The 22,917-nt window shown below is 47.1% G+C and overlaps 1 protein-coding gene across 1 annotated transcript in view; it reads left to right on the top strand.

Moving 5' to 3' along the window:
* VPS13D (vacuolar protein sorting 13 homolog D) overlaps positions 1–21,766 on the top strand; it is a 236,236-nt gene extending 214,470 nt beyond the window's left edge. Inside the window, exons 67-69 of the mRNA XM_028487836.2 lie at positions 8,935–9,066; positions 19,525–19,765; positions 21,390–21,766. Coding sequence (XP_028343637.2) covers positions 8,935–9,066; positions 19,525–19,765; positions 21,390–21,521 — 505 coding nt within the window. The 3' untranslated portion in view covers positions 21,522–21,766. The remainder of the gene's footprint in view (positions 1–8,934; positions 9,067–19,524; positions 19,766–21,389) is intronic.
* Positions 21,767–22,917: the final 1,151 nt, after the last annotated feature.

Raw genomic sequence — 22,917 nt, 5'->3', positions numbered from 1 at the left:
GAGGAGCACAGGCTCCGGACGCGCAGGCTCAGCGGCCATGGCTCACGGGCCCAGCCGCTCCGCGGCATGTGGGATCCTCCCGGACCGGGGCACGAACCCGTGTCGCCTGCATCGGCAGGCGGACTCTCAACCACTGTGCCACCAGGGAAGCCCTCCTCATCCGTTTTTGAAGCATCTTCTCCTGTGCCCTCTTTCTCCTTTTCCACCTCACCTCCACCAATACTCTCTGTTAGATAGTAAACGGTTGTATAAAACTTCCGGCCTGAATGAATAGGTGGTCTTGAAAAAGCACACAAATCACAAAGTAGGTCCTCAGAGGGCTGCAGCATCCAGACCTGCTTGGCTTTGGTCACGAGGGAGGGAGGCCCTTCACGCAACAGAGTGTGGAGGCCCAGGGCTGGGGGGAAGCTAAGGACACAGCCCACACCGCCGCCCCCCACCCCACCCCGACTCAGGGCCGTTCCATTTTCCGGGGTTGGATGTATTCAGGTGATCTTGCAGACTTCATTTAGAGACAGTGTTCTATCCCCAAAAACCTCTGTTAGGATGGCTTTTATTAATGGCAGTATTCTAAAACTCTGTTCATCCCAATTCTAAGAATTTGACGTTTGGTATAATTTGTTGCGCTGCTAGATTGATTAGCTCTTAGCTCTTTTAAAAAGCTCTTTAAGCAAATGAGACGTGAATGGAGTAAGTCAGGTGAGGAAACACTTAGGCAGTAGTTCCTGTAGAAAACACCTATATAACCAAACATTTGATGTACCCCTTATGAATTATCCTTACATAGCCAGTAAACCATGTTTCCCATAGTGTGTTGTCAGGCTAAAAATTTTAAATCTGAGTTTTAAAAGTTATGTGTTTTGGTATTTTAAATTGACTTGACACCCAGTAATTCAGAATAAGGGTAGGGGAGAGGGAGGAAACTTTTATGAGTACCTACTATGTGCCAGGCACTGTGCTGTGCACTTTTCATATATTATCTCAACATTATTAACCAAGTAGGTATTATATTCCCATTTATGGGCAAGGAAGCTGAGGCTGAGAGAAATCCAATAACTTCTTCAGGGTCACTCAGCTAATAAGTGACTGGACAGGAATTCAGGTTTGTTTGTCTTTTTCCAAAGATTTGTGTTCTCCCCTACACCACCATGCTCCTAAATTTCATCCCTCTGTTAAAAGGGATCAACTTTTAGGAGAAGGTAGATCATATAAAGAAAGAGATTATGTAATTATTTGCTAGAAATCAATTTGAAAATAATATGGTTTGTTTAATTTAATCAACTTGTTAGCATTAGCATTTGCACTTAATAGCTACAAAATAAGTTTACCAGGAACTGTGTATTTTGGCCCATATGAAACATCTTAGGATTGGCATTAGAGGTGACAGGTTAGCAGGGAAACTGACCATGGTTTGAGAGATTCCTATAAAGCACCATACTCTGAATCAGAATGTTGTGCTTAGAACATAAATGAAGCTTGCGTTTTTAAATGCCTCGGTTTTGTAGTGATGTTGAAAGTTGCAAACCACCTTATAAGTTGTCGACTACTTTTTGAAAAAGCAAAGCAAACCCAGAATGCATGCAAAAGTTAGTTCTTTTAGGAAATCCAAGGCTCTCAGACTGTAATCTCAGTATGATATTATCCCCTTGATTGGAATTCGTTATGAAGCGAGTCTGCCTTACTCCTCCCCCCAGCTTCATGAGCAGGTAGTCTCACCCCTGAGGCAGTTAGTTAGTTGACTAGGAAAAAAAGCTCTGAATTAATCTTGTTCTTAGAGTTTAAATCCCAATAGGCATATCTGTTGGCATTAGTCCTACGAGCTCTCACAGTTGCAATGTCATGGGGTCCCCCAAACATGTGTTAGGTTATAGGAAGCCTTGACCCCTATAAACAAGTCAGGTGTGAATCCCACTGTGGAGAAAGCCCAGCCCAGGAAACGTCCTCCCCACTGCAGGATGTCAAATCACTAAAAACTTAACAGCAATAATAATTTAATTTCTAACCGTTTCATGGATCAACATCTTCCCCACGTTTTCAGTTGCAACAATACAATATGGGATTTTATGTGTTGTTACACGCACGACTTCAGAACTCTAGGGAGAGGTAAGTAGAATGCTAACAAGGAAGCAAAAGGGAAAGGGGAATATTTCAGTTTGAAGCAGTTTCCCCAAAAAGAAAACAAAGAGGGAAAGATTGGATGCTGGATCCTAGCCCATCTTGGGTTTCAGCCACTGAGGCTAAGCTAAGGTGGGGCCCCTCTCGGGCACCCATGGCATCCCCTGCAGATAGCATCATCGTCGTTGTCATCATCGTGATCAGCAGCATTTTATCGAGCGCTTATTATGTACCAGGCACTGTCATAAGCACTGTACACATACTCACTGACTCCTCACAACAGCCCCATTAGAATCCCCATTTTATAGATGAGGAAACCAAGGCTCCAAGAGGTTACACAACTGGCCGTAGGTCACAATTTGTAAACGGTGGAAGTGGGATTCAAACCCAGCCATCGTATTACACTCCCTCTATCCTAGGGCTCCCCTGCTGCATTATAATTGCATTTCTGTTTCTCCTCCATTAGACTCCAGGAAGCTCCCTGGAAACTCCATTCATCTCTGTCTTCCTAAAGGCCTAGTGCGGCCTGTGCTCAGGAAGAGTTCATTAAATGGGGTGGGCGTGGGGGCAGAGGCAGGCAGAGGCCAGTCCCAAGGCTCAGTTAGTAATTCATTTACCTCTCCTGACAGAGGGTTGCTTTCCGCCCAACCTTTTTTTTCCCCATGTGTTCAAAATCCAAACTGTCATTGGATATTTGGTCCAATTTTCTTGGTTCAAGATTTAACGCAGCCAGAGGTCAGAGGTTATCACTAAACCTGTGGGTGGAATACTACCTCTGAGCAGGTTCTAGAAAGTGGCATTCTGTCTAGAATTCCTATGGGTGGAATACTACCTCTGAGCAGGTTCTAGAAAGTGGCATTCTGTTTGTCACGCAACTATGGGGAAGAGTTTCTCCTGTGAACTGAGCCTGACTTCAGGGGTTTCCAACCTCTAGTAGTCTTCTCTGATTGCAGTTTGCACTGAAAGGAGTAAAATGTGTTAGTAGAGAAGTGCTTTTCCACTTAGTCTTCGGAAGTGGATGCAGTCGTGAGGAGAGGGCTCCAGGTCAGAGGTCAGATGTCACCCATGGCACGGCAGGCCTGGTGATCGTCCAGACACTGCAGTGCAGTGGGTATCAGAGGAAGAAGCTTTAACCAGTTCATACACTCCAGTGCAGAGTGTGCTGTTTCGAGAGACTGTTGAGTTCCTTTTAGAGAACTGACAAATGTTTGACTGAACCATTCCGTCAAGAATTCCAGTACAGTAAGTCCCCTACGTACGAACGAATTCCGCTTTGAGAGCACATTCGTAAGCCCAATTTGTTCTTAAGTCCAACAGAGTTAGCCTAGGTACCCAACTAACACAATTGGCTATATAGTACTGTACTGTAAGAGGTTTATAATACTTTTCACACAATCATACATAAAAAAGAAACACAAAAAATAAAACATTTTTAGTCTTACAGTACAGTACCTTGAAAAGTACAGTAGTCCACTACTACAGCTGGCATCCAGGGGCTGGCATCCAGTGAACAGGCAAGAAGAGTCACTGACGGGAGGAGGGAGAGGAGGTGGGAGAGGGTAGAGCTGAAGGATCGTCAGCAACAGGAGACGGAGGGCGAGCTGCAATGTCACTCACGCCCGATGTTGATGGAACGCACGTTCGCATCTTTGAAAGTTCGCAGCTTGAAGGTTCGTATGTAGGGGGCTTGCTGTGTCTTGTAGCTGTCATTCCTCAACAGGTAGTATTTAAAGAGATAGTCTGGGTTGACCTTCTCAGCTTAATCATTCGTGCCCAGTCCAGCACAGTATATACAGGTTAAATATTTAATTAAAACAAAAGTCTCGGACACACACGTAAAGTAAATGCAAGAACAATCCATCACTTTGTTGGGGTGAGTACACACAGCCCCTAAGGAAGATGGCAGTCATCAGTTGAATAAACATTCTGTTAAGCTGGGAAGTCACATGTTTGACACACACACTTTCTCCTCATTTACTGATTATTTTTGAACTTTGCTTGGTTGATAGACATTGGCCATGACAGATTCCTCAACCGACTAATATCTTAACTCAAGCTGTACAGGGGTATGTGTATGTGTGTACAACATCTGTCTTCAACTGATAGAACTATGACATAGTTACTCATTATAGAAGCAAAGAACAAATAATAGCTGGCCAACTGTTGACCCTCAGGCTGAAAGGCAGGATCAACCAAGAGAATGGAATTGGTTAGATCTCCCTGTGTCACCTTGATTGGATTTACCGTTGCTTCAAGAAAATGGCAGGGATTGTTTCCATTACTCTGATCTTTGGCTTTGGCTCCAGCATATGTCAGATAGCAGTGGCCAGATGCAAACTTGCTCTGTATTGATCTCTCCCACTAGGTGGGTATCTGCAGTGTATCAGCCACTGTATCAGCAGCCCCTTCCCCGGGGGGAGAGTCGTCCATGCTGTACAGCCAACTCCCTGACATTTTCATGGAGTTCAAAGCCCAAGTTCGTTTGGTGCTGACATTTTGGATTAGCTGGTTGACTGGAAGGCCTGCTTCTTTCTATACACTGTGAAATTTCTAAACCGCAGCAGCTGAGGGCTTAAAATGGCCGACAGACCCCCAGCTGGCAGCAATTAAGTGCACCACAGCCCTTCGGCTAAACAAAGGTTTGTGGAGCCACAGTTGCTGCATATGCACTAAGCAGACTCGGCTGTAAACTCTCTTTTGTGTTGAGTGTTAGTGGGAGAGGCTGTCAGCTAGTGAGAGGTGAGTGGGTGGCGTTTTGCCACCTCTTGTTTAATGATGCGTTATCCCCGGGATGGTGGTCCCAAGACCCTGCCCGAGAGGCAGCAGGTCTTGACAGTGAAGGTGATCATGAGAGAAGGAGCAAGGCAACCAGAGGAAGCCAGAGGATAGTCTGGGGACGGTCCAGCAGTGACAGGCAGGAGTAGCATGGAAGCTGATCTGTGTGCTCTGGTGCCTGTGGGCAGGCTCCACGTCTGCGCCGCTTTTTTAATGGACTCCATTATGCTGTAGGTTGAAAGGGGAAGGTGGGCATGAGAAGACAAGATGCTATTTTATACCCATTCAAGCAGCAAAAATTTGAGGGGCTGGACCAGTGCTATCTAATACACAATTTAAATTTGAGTTAATTTAAATGAAAAATTTTAAATTCAGTTCCTTAGTCACACTGGCCACATTTCAAGTGTTAGTAGCTACGCATGGCCAGTGGCTGTGTACTGGACAGTGCTGTCCTGGACAGTACCAAGTGTTGGAAGGTATATAGTTTACCAGGCTCTCTGAAGTGCATTGTTGGTGGGTGTGTAAACTGGTTCAGCCTCTCTGAAAGCAACTTGAGTTATCTTGTTAGGTGAACATTCATGCCCTGTGTGTGTGTCCAGCAAACACCTCCTAGATACATACCCAAAGAAACTCTTGCCCGGGGTCACCAGGAGACAGGTACAGGAATGTACATAGCAGCATTGTTTGTAATAGCAAAACCTGGAAATGATCCATGTGCCATCAACAGGAAGCTGCGTGAATGATGGTATATTCATACCGTGGAGTAATTATAAGCCGGTACAATTAATGAATTGTAGCTGCACACAAAAGAATGATTGAATCTTAGCAATATGACTTCAAGGAGGAAGAAGTAAGTCCCAAAACATAAAAAGGCAGTGCCATCCTTTTTCAGAAGCCCAAAACAATGAAAACCAGAGAATGTAACAGGACTGCTATACCAGAACATACTTTGAAATGTGATAAGACTACGTGCAGAAGAAAAGTAAAGGAACGATACGTACAAGATTCATAGTAGTGGCTATCTCAGATAGAAGAGGAAGAAGAAAGAGGAACAGGGAGGGGGAGGGGGCAGCAGGGCAGCAGAGGACCACACAGATAAGATTCGAGTTATGGTCAAGCAATGGGGTTTTCATGCTAGGGATAGTGGTTTCAAAGATGCTTGTTATATCATTTAAAATAGATAAAAGGCCAGTGATGATAGTGGGCCCTAAACGGAGGATAATGATGCATCCATCTAGTCCTAAAGTCCAGTTTACAACAAAAATGAATCGAGTCCTTTCCTTCCAAATGCTCATAGGCTCACTGGAACATACATGAACGTGACTTAAGAACAGTCACTTAACAGCTGTTTTTCAGATACCAACATTGTATTACGGAATCCCAGAGTGAACAAGTTTAGGATTACCACCACGTACAGCCACACTGGTTTCAAAGGGTTACTTGAATTTTCAGTGCCACCGTCAATATATGAAGAAAACAGTCCCATCACACAGTGGCCTGTACTGAAGAATATCACTTTAAACTTTCTGCTGGCTTAAGTTTGGGACTAAATTTGTTCACATACAAATGGTTTTAACCCACACACTCCCCAGCCTCGCAACTTGGACCTCAGAATTTAACATTTTAGTTGAGTTTTGGAGAAGAAAGAATAGTTTTTCGGATTCCAACAATGATAGGAAGTAGGGGATTATGGGAAGAATTCCTTTAATCCAGCTCTCTGTTTCTAGTGAGAGTATGTCTAAATCGCCTCTTCTAGAAGTATTCCCTATATTTATAAGACCACAAGAGAGACTTCGTTTCCTCCTACGGCAAAGTTGAGCTCGCTCGCTCTCCTGTATCTTTGTGAACAGTAGGCCTTGAATGCCGCGCTGAGCTCCTCCAAGCAGCAGGATCGGAACACTATATCCAACCTTCCCTTGGTGTGTGGCTGATCACGGATGGAGGACCTTGGAAATGGGAAGATAGTTTGCAGCCAGTTGGGGAGGCAGATAAGCAAGTATTTTATCTAAGTGGGATGTGAAGCAAATGTGTTTTGAGCACATGAGCGAATCTGACTTGTTTTTGAAAGGGTCGTTCTCGTTCCTGTGAGGAGAATGGACAGGAGTGGAAACAGAAAGAATAAGTTATAAGACTATAGTAACAATCCGTTACAAATCCAGAGATCATTTGTCAGTCATGAGAGAGATGGAGAAATAGCGAGATTTGGGATGCGTGTGGAAGTTGAGCCTCCGAACCTCCCAGTAGATCAGGGAGCCAGGATGAAACATTACATTGAAAGACGAGGAGGGGCAGGCCTGTCACATCTTCCTGGGGCCTTTGGGCTTCTGCCACAGTGCCCGAACCTCTTTCAGGAGCTTCAGGGGTGCCTTGGGGAAAAGATACTTTTTTAGCCTGTCCTGGACAGTGTTTGAAATGACAGTCGATGTTTCGCTGGGCAAGGAGATGAGGACAGGACTCAGCTACCTGGAAAAGTACACCACGCTCCTTCCCCTGGGTTTCTCTCACTCACAGTGTTTTCGAGCATCCTGACACCAGCAGTTGTCAAGCTTCCCTATGAGGGGTGAACTCTGTGAGCGGCTCCCTACGCTGGCCTCCGTATTTTCAACCAGTAGCTGGGATCTAAATAGCCAGCAGTGGGCCTCAGTCCTGAAGAAGGAATTGAGACTGTGCACAGCAGGAATATGTGACTATATTAACATCATATCAATAAAATTGGGTTGTTTACCCATTCCCTTGGTGCAGATGGTCGAAACTTCTTTTTAGTCTCACTTGGAGAACACAATTAGTAGTACTTGGGGCAGCCTTATTACTGAACTTTTAAAACATTATCACTGGATGTCTGGTTTTCCAGCCCATATCAAGCATTACCCAGGTCTGGGACTTGAGGCAGCGTGGCCTGATAGGCGGAGTGTTGACGTGGGCCCAGGAGGGCTTTGCGTCGGCCCAGGTTTGCAGCTAACCTGCTGACTGTTTCTGTCCATATCTTTACCCTGATTCACCCACCAGGCACGTCTCTGCCCTTGCAAGTAAGTCTTTCCACTGGTGTTAGCATACGATCCTGGAGTGCTGATTCAGTGTGTAAGCCTAGGCCTCGCTTGTAGATATGTCTAGAGAGGGGTGTTTTGCTTCAACGGAATCCAGGAACAAATAATGAAAAGTACACCAAGTACAAGGCCGAGGACAGACTAGGCACACTCTTATCAGTCATCTGAAATATGCACAGCCTTTCCAAAACAAATATGGACTCCTGTTTCTAGGAAAACACCAAAAAGTACTTACCAATTACCCTGTATATGGTTTGTGGAAAAAGACAACATCAGCCTACCCTGAAAGCCATAGCAAAGCAGATTCCTTTGGGCAACGGACAGCTGAGGGCCATGAGTGAGAGCCGCTGCAGAATCCCAGACTGTGGCCTGGGACCAGTCCATGGAGCCTTTCTTCTCCCTCCTGTGATCACGGTGTCCCTCACCCGACACCCAGGCAGCTGAGCTCATCCTAGAAGAAGCTGAGAAGCTTGGGGTGTTCTGACTCATGCCCAAAAGCCTCTCACTCTTCTTCCTGACCCTTTACAAGTCCAGAGGTGCTTCTCCTGAAGAGATTCCTAGAAAAATAGAGTGTGACCAAGTGGAAGTCCAGTAATAATAACAATAACAAGAGCCACTGTTGGTGGATAGCCTACATTCTGTCAGACATGGGCTTGATGGGCATGATTTTGTTTGATCTCCACGGCAGTCCTGTGAGGGTAGGTGTCATCATCCCATTTTGCAGAGAGGACTGGAACTGAGGGTGGAAGAAGTTAACTGACTTGTCCATGATCACATAGCTAGAAAATGGCAACGGTGAGGTTCTTGTTCAAAATTGGAGTCTTCAACCACTTTCTTCTAGTGCATTCACGGGTGGTACTAAATGTAGTTTAATTCCAGTCACCAGATTTAGAGTATGTCCTGTATTAAGTGGTGTTCTTATCTCAGACGAGGAAGGAAGGGAAATCATTTTGACGTTTAACACTTAACCTCTTTGCTTTTTGTCCATTTCCCCACCTAGGACCCAAGCACAGAGGGTACGGAAACCACGGTGCTGCACAGGGCCCCAGGGCCTGCTTCCCCGCTATTCTGAGAGCCAGGCCGAAGGGCAGGAGCAGCTCTTCAAACTAACAGACAACATACAAGATGAATTGTAAGTTGGAGCTGTGGGAAACCAGCCCTTTTGGTTCACCAAGTTGTCTTTTCTGGCTTTGAGTCTGAGAAGTTTCTATCCGATCTGAGTATCAGCGTGACTCTTAGGCCTTGGAACTGGTCAACAAGATTCCTTGGCCCCAGGTGTGTTATAGATTCAGATATAACAGTGGTTCTCAAACTGAGTTCCATAGCGGGACCTTAACGCTGGCAATCTCTTTCTAATTAGTTCAAAAAGAGAAGATAAAATGTTCTCAATCTAAAGGTTTTTTGCCCCGTAAAACTTTACTAAACTTTGGTGTTTTGTTGTTTGCTGCAGAATGCTAGTAAAACAAAACAGATAAACAACAAACAACTGGTAGCTGAAAATTTTGGAAATGCAATGTTCTTAAGGTTGTTTTGTTATTCTTTGAATGTGGAGCCTTATATACTTAGGATCTTGTTATATTTTCGGTTAGTGAAGTTTTTCCTAGTTGATGTGGTAGAATTCAGTATATCACTATTTTAGGATATTCTGCAGAGACTCTTGAAGCGTAAACTGCTCTGTAACCTAAATAGGTGTTAGAACCACAGTCCAGAGAAAGCAATTAGTTCTGCCTGATGATAAGTAGCAAAATACTAGTTTAATTTCTCTTAATGCTTATTTATCTCTCTTAAGATAAAGCAAGCTAGGGAGGGTTCAGAGGGACCATGAATGTTTTTTGGTTGGTGGAGGATATCTGAAGTAGAGGTTAGCTTCAGTGTCATTGTTAGAAAGGCTGTTAAGCTAACCTCATCTCATAGTTTTGTAGCAGTATTTGAACGGGGATATCAAAAGTCAAATCCAGGATTCATTTGTTGCTTGCTGCATGGGATGGCAACTTCCTAGATGCGTTTTTTGTAACTCACGCTCCCTGCAGTGTTATTGGAAAGTCTCTCAGTGATGGAGGTGTATTACATTATCGTAGTCAGCTCAGGCTGCCATAACAAAATACCGTTGACTGAGTGACTTAAACAACAAAAAATTATTTCTCGTAGTCTGAGGCTGGGAAGTCCAAGATCAAGGTGCTGGCTGAGTTGGTTCCTGGTGCAGGCTCTCTTCCCGGCTTGCAGACGGCCACCTTCTGGCTGTGTCCTCACATGGCAGAGAAAGGGTGAGCAAGATCTCTGGTGTCTCCTATAGAATCAGGGCCCCACCCTTATGACCTCATTTAACCTTCATTACTTCCTTGCTCCAAATAGGTGGGGACATAATTCTGTCCATAGCATACAGCTATCTGCTCTTTTAGTCTAGCCTCAGCTCTGGCCATCACTCCAATAACCAGAATCCCCAGTGTTTCACTCCAGGGAGGGCTTTATATTCCTGCCTGCCTTCAGTGAGGATTTGGTGCCATGGCTGCCCTATATACCACTTTGCTAATGTAACTTTTGGCCTTTGGATCAGAGGCTCAGAGAGTCGTTCCTCAGGTGTAGCGGGACTTGGTACAGAGTCTACTAGAAGGGCAGCTCCACGAGGGCCGCAGGTTTTGTCTGTTCCATTCATTGAAGAATCCTCAGTACATGGAACAGTGCCTGGCACATACTAGGCACTCAACAAATATTTGTTGAATGAGTGATAGTTGGAAAGTTATCGTACGTTGTGCTTTTAATTTTCTTTCCCACTCACCCTTATTCAAGTGAAACCTTGTGAACTTCATTTTCAAGTCAAACCTTGGTCCTTGTGAAATTCATTTTCAATAGGATGACATATGCCAAGAACACGGGGAGAAATTGTGTACTACAGCTAACATAGGCTTGCTCCCAGTGAGATACAGGCATTGAAAACAGCCATGGAAAGCTGAAAACCGAAATCAAAATGAAGTCAGTAAAACAGATTTCATGAAACTCTTAAAGTTCATAAGAACTAGGAAAAGATGTTGGCGTGAATGACCTTTGACTCTTAAGATGAAAACCATGTGTCTCTGCCCAAGTTTGTGGGTTAAATCCTGCCAGTGAGTGTCGAAGAAGCCACATGACCGTAGCCGTCCTCAGTGTACAGGGAAGAAGTCATAGGGAACCTGGCACATGTTGCTCTGAAGTATCCTCGGTTGTCAGGCTGGGTCTTCACGGTGACGTGAATGTTGGAGGCATCCCTCTGCAAGAAAGGCGTTTTCAGGAGAAGCACACGAGTGCCATAGAATACCTGACTTTTATCCTGGTATCGTAATTAAAAACATGTTTAAAGACCCAGTTATTTGCATATTTTCCTTCAGAGTTAACCCCTTAAAAGGCTCTTTAATACCTTGCCCTACTGTTCTAACTAAATGTTTCCACATTTTTTTCCAGTTAAGACTCACTGTTTCACTTCTGGAAAATATTGTGTAATTACTTCCCGATGTAGTGAAAACCCGGCAAAGTCCACAATGCCGTGGTTACTTCAACTTTGTTCTCCCAGATCAAGTTTCATTTAATTTTTTATTTTATTTAATTAATTAGTATTAAAAAGGTAGTTGCTGACATATGATTTAAGGTCTGGCCAACTGAAAAGGCTTCAGTTTTGAATGAATCAAATATTCCTCTGATATGTTACAAAATTGCCATTACTTTCCATTTTTCTTAAGTTTGGTTCTGAAATTGGATCCTGGGTTAAGATGATGTTAAAGTGAAATTTGTTCTATTTATTAAATTAACTTTTCTCTGTAACTAGTGTATCCTCTGTAGCCAGAAACCTCATTCTCATTAAAAAAAAAAAAAGAAAAAAAGAAAGAAAGAAGTACCTATTTTATTTCCAATACACCATCACAGACCAAGTTACATACTAGCAATGTAAGCACTAGGGTGGCTCTTTACCTTTTCCAAAAAGGTGCTTACAAGCAATGCACATGACCTAAGTAGCTGCCCAAACATACTGTTTTCTGGAGTTTATTTGACATTTAGATTATATTTTTAAAATGTAGTTTTAGGAAATAGTATTTGTGAGATTTTTTTTTTTTTAGATATTATTTTATGCTTTAAAAAAGAAGCTTTCAGTTCTCTATCCCAATTTTAATATTTCGATAGATATATTTAAATATAATTGACTTCCTTTGTAATCCTAAGCGTTTTATTTTATGCATTTAAAATTAGCATTCTTAGAAGGGGATTATGGGCCTCCCCAGAACGCCGAAGTGGGGGTCCATGATCCCAGAATATTAAGAGCTCCTGTTCTAATTGGAAATTAGGAGCCTTTCTAAATGTCTGACATTTTAAATTCTTATTATTATTCATTATTTTTTAGTATCGTCACTGTGCTAACAAAAGAGTCCTTATCCTTTAGAGAAATATGCTGGTATATTTACAGATGAAAGGAAAAGGAATGAACAGCAGCAACTAAGAACTCTTCAGGGGCAGCAGGACCTGGGAAGTGGTTCCCGTGCAAGACTTTGAAGGTGGTGCTTGCCTTCTGGGGACACTTGAAAGTCACCCGTAGGAGGCCACTTGAGTCTAGTCAGTGTCTTGGAGGCTGTCACTGGATCCCCGGGTCACTTGATCTCAGCCGAGCCAGGCAGCTCCCTGGTCCGTTTGGGTTGTGTGCTCATTTCCATCCGTTTGAGTGTGTTCCTCCTCTTCTTTTTATTCCTTTTTCTTTATTGAGATCTTTTTTTAATACAAAAAAAAGTATAAAAAGTAAACCAAGGGCTTCCCTGGTGGCGCAGTGGTTGCGCGTCCGCCTGCCGATGCAGGGGAACCGGGTTCGCGCCCCGGTCCGGGAGGATCCCGCATGCCGCGGAGCGGCTGGGCCCGTGAGCCATGGCCGCTGAGCCTGCGCGTCCGGAGCCTGTGCTCCGCAACGGGAGAGGCCGCAGCAGAGGGAGGCCCGCAGGCCGGCATACCACAAAAAAAAAAAAAAAAAAAAAAGAAACCAAAATAGCCTATAAACCCACCAGCCAGGTTAGTCTTTTCTCTTTTTGATGAAATAAACTCATGTACATAGTTAGCAAATTCAAAGAGTACAGAAAGAACAAAAATCAAGAGTAAAATTCGCCTTTCTTGCCCCCTTGGTGAACATACTGTTTATATATTTTGTATCCTGTCTATCCTTCTTGAGAAATTGCAGATAGAGATAGAAATCAGAATTTTTTATTTTGAGCACAGGTTATAGTATTGATTCTAATAGCATATAATTGTAAATAAAAACCTTATAGTAATATATGCAGTCTCAAAACAAAAACAAAAGATCAGACCTTTTGAGAAGTGGGATAGACTTCATTGGCTTCCGTTTTCTAAACCAGGAAATAATCTACCAATAACCTTTGACACTTAGGAAATTGGATATTCTTTGATATGCCACTAAATTAAAACTTTCATTTGGTGGATTATCCAGCTACTCGGATAAAAGTTAATGGCTTGTCTTTGCTGTACACCTGAAACTAACACAACATTGTAAATCGACTGTACTTCAGTAGAAAGAAAGGGACGGAGGGAGGGAGGGAGGAAGGGAAAGGTAGTGGCTTGCTAAATCTTTAACAAGTTAAATCAAGACTTCTGAGAGAATTCTTTATCTTTACCACTGGGTAAAATACGTGCAACATCCAAAGTTGTGCACTGGCAAATTCCATTGGACCCTACAACATAAATTCATTGCTATTTTCTGAGACTACATAACACATGAATTTATTGAATCCTACTGTGTCCCAGGACAAGTTCACAGTCCAGCAGGGGAAGCAGACAGTATTACCAACTATTTATAAGCATGTGATTGCTTTTAAAGTAGAAGTATGGGCCATGTGTTATGGGACCACAAGGGCAAGTCATTAATTTGTGCCTAGAAAGCCAGGGAAGGCTCTTGGCAGTTGATCTGGTCCTGCAGCACAAGGAGAAATGGGCCGAGAAGAGAGAAAGGCATGTACGCAGGCAGAGAAGAGCGCCGGGCAAAGGCTCAGAGGCAGGAGAGTTAGCGGCATTTCTGGGGGGCACTCCAGTTAGCTGGGTGTGGTGGCAGCACATGTGTGGGAGGGAAGGAGCGGAGGTTGGAAAGCTGGAAAGGTGGGTTACAAGGCCAGATTCTGAGAGCTGTTTTTTAAAATCCCCCCCGCCCTTTTCCCCCTTGGTGTCCATACAGATTCTGAGAGCCGTAACGGCTTCCTGTAGGCAGTGGTGAGATTTTGAAGAGGATCTCACTCAAAATGACGTTAAAGATGTCACCTTGACAGCAACAGAGAAAAGGGATCAGAGTTGGAGAGACTGGGGGCAGGAAAGCACTTAGGAGGCCCTGGGAGTGATCCAGGTGAGCGCAGACTGGCAGAGAAGAGGGGGAGAGGGGACAGGGAGGCAGGCGTCAGTACAGTCAGTAGACTGACCAGGTTTAGAAGCTGAGCAAGGAGCGGGGCTGAGAGGGACTCGAGGGCTGCTTGCCTGGTCGGTTGGATGGAGATGCCATCAACTGCGAGGGGCGGTGCTGGAGGAGGAGAGGATTCGAGAGGCCGTGCGGAGTGTGAGGACCCATGGGACGTGTGTGCTGAGATGCTCTACAAGACCCCAGGCTCAGACACAGGTGTGGGGTCACACCCGGACTTGGGCAGTGACACGTGCGGGGCAGGAGCCTGTTCTAGGAGCACTCCTGGAGTAAGACAGCTCTGAACTCTTCTGATTTTGAAATGCCTACAAAGTGAGGAAAATAAATATATAAATAGAGTTAATAAAGCAAAAAAAAAGAGTGGGAGAAAAAGAAAGAAATCAATTGAAAAGGGTAATTGAAGCAATTGGCAGATTTCTCTCTCCCTAAGGAGCAATAATTGGTCCTGAGCCTGTCTCCTTGTGGTCTCTTAGAGGGTCACTCATTTTTCCAACCTGCTGAAGCAAGGATCTGTAGTAGACTTGAAAGGGGACCTTCCCCACAGGATTAGGATAACTTAGCATCTGTTCTCAACAAAAGAAAGAAATAGCAATAGCCACCATTAGTTGGGCATGTAGATCAGTTCTAATCATCACAGTGGCCCTAAGAGGAGATATGATGATCCTCGCTCAACACATGACGGCAAGAAACTCTGAGCCAAGCCATGTGGCTGGCGACAGAGCCAGTTGGCACCTAAGATTGGCTGGTTCCAATTGCACATCAGCCGTGGGGCTTGGGGACACCATTTCTACCTGCCACAGAGCGAGAGGGTTGAAGCTATTGTTGGTAATGCCATTGGTGTTGATGAGAATACCCTGTGGTATCATGGTTTGAGATATTGTTTGTCGGAGTGGGTGCTACTTCTGCGGCATTGACCCTTGCCGGGGTCACCCACTGTTAGAACCTGTCGTCTTGGAGAATGGTGTAAGCCACGTGCCACAGCTTTCCTATCTCTCAGAAGAAACTTTCTGAAGTTGATCCCAAGGTCAGAATGTCCTCTTTCTCTCCTTAAAGGAGAGTTATAAGTGAAACTTTTAACCAATGTCTAAAAATTCTGTTTTTTGGTTTTTGTTTTGTGGCACGTGGGCTCCAGAACACAGGCTCACCAGTTGTGGCTCACGGGCTTAGTTGCTCCGCGACATGTGGGACCGTCCCGGACCAGGGCTCGAACCCGTGTCCCCTGCATTGATTGGTGCACCACCAATCTCAGCCACTGCACCACCAGGGGAGTCCCCGCCTGTTTTTTTATAGAATCATTCGCGGTGTCTACAGAGCACTGGGCAGCTTCTCTGGTTCTTCATGTTTGAAGGGTACAGCTTATCCAGAGGCTGTGTGTCTCTGGCCACATTCTTTCATTCTTCCTCCGAATTAATAATAGGTCAGAGGGTGGAAGGACACACTCAGGATCGACCTGAGACCACATGGCTTTCCTCCCCGTGTCATCCCACGAGGTTTTGCAGTGGTCACTCATTCATGAGCCAAGAGCAGCCCTGCGTGAAGCGCGAGGTGGGTACGGGGGATGAAGAGTGGAGAGCCCCGTGTCTAGACTCAGCTCGTGTGAGGCCATAGCCGCTGCCACTCTGGACGAAACCCTGAGCCTCTCAGGTGACGCAAATGAAAGGCTGTGGAGCACAGGCCTTGGCAGGGGACGGCCAGGCAGGGAGGGGGACACCGGACTTTGACGACAAAGGGACAGAGGCGGGGGCAGATGGGCAGAGAAGCGCTGAGTGCACTCATTGGTTCGGCTTCCCTTGTCCCCCTGGGTTTTGGTTCCTCTCTCTCGGTGACAAGTTTGGGGTTGGTCTCCATTACAGGAGGGGACCCGTAATCTGGAGCTCGGTTTTAATTATTCTTTGTTGTGGTTTCCAGATTTTGTTTTTTAAAGAAACGTATGCTGGAATGGTGAAACCCAAAGCCTTGGTCACTGGTTGTGGGCGTTCCAGGGGACCATCAGGAGGAAAATGGAGAGAGAGATGCTGTTGGCTAAGTCAGTGTCTGGGTTCTTGCTCAGACCGTGGTCTGGGACCCTGGCGCTCCAGCTGAGGCCCCGCTGTCTCCCTTTCCCCTCCTTTCACTTAGGCCCTTGGCTGCTTTTGATTTGAAGAGACTAGAACATTTCACGTAAATGTCCAAAAATTACTGTCTGTATTAGCTTCAGGGTCCGAATAGGGCCCCTGAGCTCACAGAATAGAGATCTGTGCACGTTTACAAACTGCTCCTCTCCCCTCACGTTTCTGTAATGGACGTGAAGTCCTTTTTTTTTTTTTTTAATTAATTTATTTATTATTTAGTTTTGGCTGTGTTTGGTCTTCGTTGCTGTGCGTGGGCTTTCTCTGGTTGCGGTGAGCGGGGGCTACTCTTTGTTGCGGTGCACAGGCCTCTCACTGTGGTGGGCTCTCTCGTTGCGGAGCACGGGCTCTAGGCACGTGGGCTTCAGCAGTTGTGGCACGCGGGCTCAGTAGTTGTGTCGCGGGCTCTAGAGCGCAGGCTCAGTAGTTGTGGCACACGGGCTTAGTTGCTCTGTGGCATGTGGTACCTTCCCGGACCAGGGCTCGAATCCGTGTTCCCCCGCACTGGCAGGCGGATTCTTAACCACTGCGCCACCAGGGAAGCCCAGCCATGAATTCTTTGCCCGTGGCTTTACTGACTTTGTGACGGCAGGTAGTATGATCTCTATCAGATGAAGAAACTGAGCCGCAGAGACAGCAGCTGGCCCAGCCTGGTGGGTCTCCCTGCCCGCTCGGCCTGCGCTTCCACCACTGTGTGGGGAAACATTCCCTAGAGCGTCCCCGCTCAGAGCTGCCTTTCCTCCTTCCTTCCACCCAGAGCAGAAGTTCTTCTGGCCTGATGGAGGACTTTGCACTGTCTGTGTCCTCTTGGAAGGGAGTCTGTTTTAAAGAAGTCCAGTTTGGAAAAGGCACTAATAATGTCAGCCATTCGGCCCAGGTGTAAGAGCAGCTGCCCAGATGGAAAGGCCTTGGCCCTTTTAGAGGCTGCGCGTAAATGTCAGCCAGCAGGTACTAAACAGGGTGAGAGTGGAGGCACGGGTGATGGGATAGAAGTACCCCATCTTGTGCTGGACCAGAGGAAAGGTAGCAATCTCTATTGGATTTTTAATGCACGTGCTGCTCTCACCCTAATTGCGGTGGCCGACTTCGGGGATCTCCTTTGAGAGCCCATTACAGCCTCAGTCGCCATGTGCCCGGCCCACCTGTGCTCAGAAGTCCTAGGCCATTTTCAGTTTTTAAGCTAGTTTCCCAGCCAGTTCTAGCTGGTCCTGTGATCCTTCCCCTCTTTGTCAGGAAGCTTTTTTCATCTCTCTCTGTCTCTCTGTCTCTTTCTGTCACCTTTTCTTCCCCTGGACCAGCTATTTTAGATTTCAGTTGGTTTCTTTAAATGATACTGCTGCCCCCTGGATACTGTCAGAGCCCGGGATATGGGAAATTCCGTGCTAAGTGGCCTGAACACCAAAAGCTGCTGGGTATTTCTAATTTTGGCATTGAGACTTTACAAGTCTACATTCTTGGCATTGCCAACCAGTTAGAATAGAACAGTAAACCCCAATTTTTGTCATGTGAGGCTTTAATTAAAATGGCAGCTGGAACCAGGCATATTTTCGCTGAGTACTGAGGGGGTGGCCGACTCAGTGGTGGGTGCCCAGGGAGACAACGGGGGGCGTAGGGTGTGGACCCCACTCTTACATCAGCTTAGTCAGAGAGTCAAATACCTGTCCGGGAAACAAAATGAGAACAAGTAGCTGCTTGGCAGTGCTCTTGACGGTAAGCGAGGAAGCCTTCAGAAGTGGGCGCAGGGTGGGCGTGTTTCTCGGGAAGCTTCAGAGAGAACTCCTGAATCCTTGGGCTGAGAGACAAGGCATGTTCAGAACGGGGGGGCTCTCTAAGCCCAGAGGTGAGCAGGGGCCTGGCGCCAGCTTGGGACTGAGAGAGGACCGGCCCGTCCAGCAGCAGGCAGGCCTGCTCCATCCCAGCAGAGTTTGGCGACTGCTGACCCTGGAACAAAGCCATCCTGGGACCCGGTCCCTTCCAGGGGAGCCGCGGCTCCAGGCAACTGCGGTGTGGCAATTCCTCTCAGGACATCAAGTCCCGGGGGGCCGGGGCTTGACAGCCAGCCTGTCGTCAGCTCTTAGTATTCTTGCCGTCACCCGCTCCCCTGCGCTGTCCCCCGACGTGGCCGCCCCATTGTGGAAGGCTGTCACAAGATGCGACGGAGGCAGCCAGGCCTGGGAGAGCTGTCACGGCGGTTTCCAAGGGTCACTGCTCTTCATTCAGTAGCCGAGCTGAGAGCTTTGACATGCATAAATTTCCACTTTAAATCTGGGGCTCCAGGGAAGAAGAGATTTTTTTTTCTGAGTGGCCCTAAAGCCCCTAGAAGTGATGACTGAGAGTTTATGGAAATGAAGATTACGGCTTTACCTAAAAAAGCACTCTCTAACAGTTGGGTTCTGAGAACGCGGTGGTGGTCTCACCAGTGAGTCCCCTGTCCCTGGAGGTGCTGAGCTGAGACCAGGTGACCTCTTACTAGAACTGTGACAAAAAGGAAGTGGACGTAGGTGCGCACCTGGAGAAGGCGTGCCGTCCTCTCGCGGCGCCTAGGTTGGTGACCCATCCGATTCCGATTCCGCTTTCCCGGGTCCATCACCACCACCCCTGCCCACGACTTCCAGCCCTGTGGCTGCCCCTCCCCCACCCCGCCTTCCCGGTGAACCTGCTCAGCTGCTGCTTCAGTCAGCATTTCAAAGCATTGTGTTTCCTTCTTCTCTTCTGCCCAACAAAGCACTGCTACAGTTTTCTCTAAGCCTTAGGCTATAAAAAGGCCATAAAATTGTTTCTCCCGTTGATCCACTTGGTCATATTATCAAGCCCCCCTGTGTAAGGGCTCTGTGCTTTACACACTGGCCTCACAGCAGCCCTGAGAGGCCAGTGTCACTTTTTTTTATTCCTGATTTACACACAAGGAGACGGAGGCTCAGAGCGGGTGAGCCACCTGCCCAAGGTGTAGTGAGGGAGGGAGCCTGGCTTCAAGGTCGGAGCCTGGGGGGGCCCCCCCTCCTACAGCCTCAGCCTCGAGGCTCTGCGTGCCCTTCTCACTCCGCCTCTTTCTCTGCAGCTTCATAGCCGTGGAGAACATCGACAGCTACTGTGTGCTCATCTCCTCCAAGGCTGTCTACTTCCTGAAAAGCGGAGACTGCCTAGACCGGGAGGCCATTTTCCTGGAAGTCAAGTACGACGACCTCTACCACTGCCTCGTCTCCAAAGACCACGGCAAGGTGTACGTGCAGGTGACCAAGAAGGCCGTGAACACGAGCAGTGGGGTGTCCATGCCCGGCCCTTCCCACCAGAAGCCGCTGGTGAGTGCACCCCCGCCCTGTCTCCTCAGCCGGCCGCTGCCCTGCCAATGCTTCTCAACGGGAGGGTGTTTGCCGCGTGTGAGGCTGGGCTGGGCTGCTGTGAGTGCCCGGGGTCCTGCTTCTTAGTCCCACAGGCGGAAGGCGCTCAGTGTGTGCGGGGTGGGACGCCGCCGCGCTCCCAGCTCCACCGGAGGGCGGGTTGCTCAACGCTTCTGCCACGGTTTCCCGCCCATACAGCACGGGCAGCATCACCGCCTCTGATCAGCCGTGAGGACCAGCTGACATGGTGCACGGGGGTGTTTTATTCCTAAAATGGCACTCTTCGGTGCATTGAATCTAAGAGGGCGTTAGAGCACCCATTGGCTTCTTCATTGCTCCACCTCTAGAATAATTGGAAACTAACTTTTTTTTCTGCACAAGGAAGCAATGTCTAGCATAGGCCCCCACCCACGGTAAGAGCTCAATGAATATCTGCAAACAAACTTTATACTTGACCTCCAAAAGGTACAAGATATTGTTATGGCAGGACTTTTCAACAACACCGTTCCTGTTAATAACCAGCATTCGTTAAGGGCCTACTGTGTGTCAGGCTGGATCCTAAGTACTTATAGATTATTTAATGTTGTACTGCTCTTGTCCCCACTTGACTGGTAAGGAGGCTTGGTGGGGACCGGGGTGACTTGCTCAAGCTTATCCGGCCAACACCGGAGAGCGCTGAGGTTCAAACCCACGTGCCCGTGCAGCTCCAGGGCTGGCAGCCTGGATCACGCTGCTGCCTCCGCCCAGAGGGGCTGTTGTTGGCTCAGCAGAAGCACGTGTGAGGGACCCCACCGCCAGCCATATTCTAACGTGGGATCTTTTCATGAAACCAGGTGTTAGCCCTGCTCATTTTTCACCTGGAATGCTAGGATTTTCAAGCCTGCATTCGAGAATGACGTGCCATTCAAAATGGCCCTGCTTATCTCAGTGTTTCCACAGATGAGAAACAGCAACCAGCCTTTTGGGGCCTCTCTCCCTTGACCTTCTCCCTGCCCAGGAATGCGCTTGGGTTTGGTTTGGCTTGTGCAGGCTCCCCTGGGGTCATTGGCTTAGGTTAGGGCCGGTAGATTAATTGAGTTAACACCCAAAAGCCGGAGTATTTCCACAAGTTCCTTTCGGAGGTGGGGAGCTTTGCCCAGCTGCACTTCACCCTTTCAAGGCAAGTGAGCTTTCTTGATAAGAAAGGCCTCGAGGGCATTCGTGTGCTTTGACCATCGCCAGACTTTAGATTTGAGCCCCAAGTCTTTGTTCTCCGCTTAGTCTCACCCCAGCTGATCTTCACCCCTCGGAGCTGAAACTGGTTCTCAGTTACAGGCAGTCCCAAATGTCGGGTGATTGTGGGTCGACTGCACAGTCACCTGGGGAAAGTTAAAGATACAGATTCCAGAGGTCCACCCCAGACCTCGAATCGGCATAGCTAGGAGTAGGGCCCTGGGAATCTGTTTCTTTAAACGGCACCCATGCTGTTCTGATCCGCGGTCAGGCTGGGAGCTGCTGCCTGGGTGGATTTCAATGGCCCGTGTCCTGTGATTCTGTCTGGCCTCCCACCTCGGGGGCAGGTTACTCATTCTGTCCTTTTCTTCAGGTCCACGTGAAATCAGAGGTCCTTGCTGTCAAGTTATCACAAGAAATAAACTATGCAAAGAGCCTTTACTATGAACAGCAACTTATGTTAAGACTCAATGAAAACCAAGAGCAGTTGGAGCTGGACTCCTGAGAAACCCCAGCTGCCGGAGGGACACTCCCAGACGTAGACCCCCAGCCAGTCAGGGGGAGAGAGGCCCGCGGGCTTGGCTTAAATTAGAGGAAACCAGAATAAGGTTTGGGGGATGCCGTCAGGAGGGAGAGGACATACTGGTGACAGGGGTTACAAATGGAACCATATTAATTTGTGGGGCAGGGGGTTACTTTCGATTATGGGGAGGTGATTTTTAAGAGGCATTGGTTGAATAACGTTTAAAACAAAGAAGGTGTAACTGAGATCAACCTAATTTTTAGATTGCCCTGTATTTTGTTAACATGTATATATGTACAACTGTGTGTTTGTAAATACGTAGGAGCATTTCTGAACAGGTCCTGTGATGTGTGTAAAGGTTTGTTAACTGTAAAGTAATATAAAATGATATTGGATCTTCTATTGCACTAATTCTACCCGTCTCATTCAGGGTGCTGTCCGTGAAGAGGGATTCTTGGAAGCTGCAGAATGTTATGCCTTAGTTTGGGAAACTAGAGTATTCACGGTCAGGTGGGCTGAGGTGAGGGGGCAGGTGCGTCAAGAGCGACGCCTTTGAAAGCTGTGCTCGTCCCGGCTGGAGCCGCGAACCGAAGTGTCGAGACCCAGAGCCAGCCCTTGACGAGGCCTAGGGGAGTGACTCGGATGCGTCTTTTCTTTCTTTCTCCCCCAGTTTAGAGACAGTTCTTAGAGTGTCACAAATTATTTTTTATCTGCCTGTCTTCGCTGGCTCTCTCTTGACTAGTCTTGCCAGACTTTGAGGTAAAACTTCGAGGTGTGTCCTGTTACCACGCGCACACACACACGCCAGCATTATAAGGTTTCCTTGGGTTATTATCAGAGAGGCCAGTTTGAACCATTGGTAGGCTCTGATAACTTAGAAGGGAAAAAAAAAAATCCCGTAGGGCTGTTTAACAGATCAAAGCTCCACAAATTTATCAAAAACCCACAGCGAGAGTGTTCCCTCCTGAGCGGCAGCAGCAAAGGAGCTCCTGGGCCCTGTTCTCCTTAATAAAGCTACAGGCAGCCGCCCAGCCCCACAGCCCTGGGGACGCGGTGACGGCGCCCCTGGGATGAGAAGGGAGAAGGAGAGAGTCTTAGAAAAGGGAATGAAATCTGAGTGCTAGAAAGCTGTTCTTGTAAGTTTGGGGCCAAGATCTGGCCAAAGTATCTCTTGCCCTTGGTTTTAAATTCCGACTGGTGGCAAGGCCTAGACCGAGTGCCCTCTCCTTCCTGGGTCTTGTTTCTGTGGTTTCTCTTTTCTTTAAGGAATAACCAAGGTAGGGAGAGGGGAGACCTAGAATGAATGACTAGCCTTGTGATTTTTTTAATTTTTATTTTAATAAATCTAGTCAGTCTCTACAACCGTGTCACATGTAGC

The sequence above is a fragment of the Physeter macrocephalus genome, chromosome 3, assembly GCF_002837175.3.
Source record: "Physeter macrocephalus isolate SW-GA chromosome 3, ASM283717v5, whole genome shotgun sequence".
Classification (NCBI taxonomy): domain Eukaryota; kingdom Metazoa; phylum Chordata; class Mammalia; order Artiodactyla; family Physeteridae; genus Physeter; species Physeter macrocephalus.
Note: the sequence above shows the minus strand (reverse complement) of the source record. Positions and strands in the feature narration are given on the sequence as shown.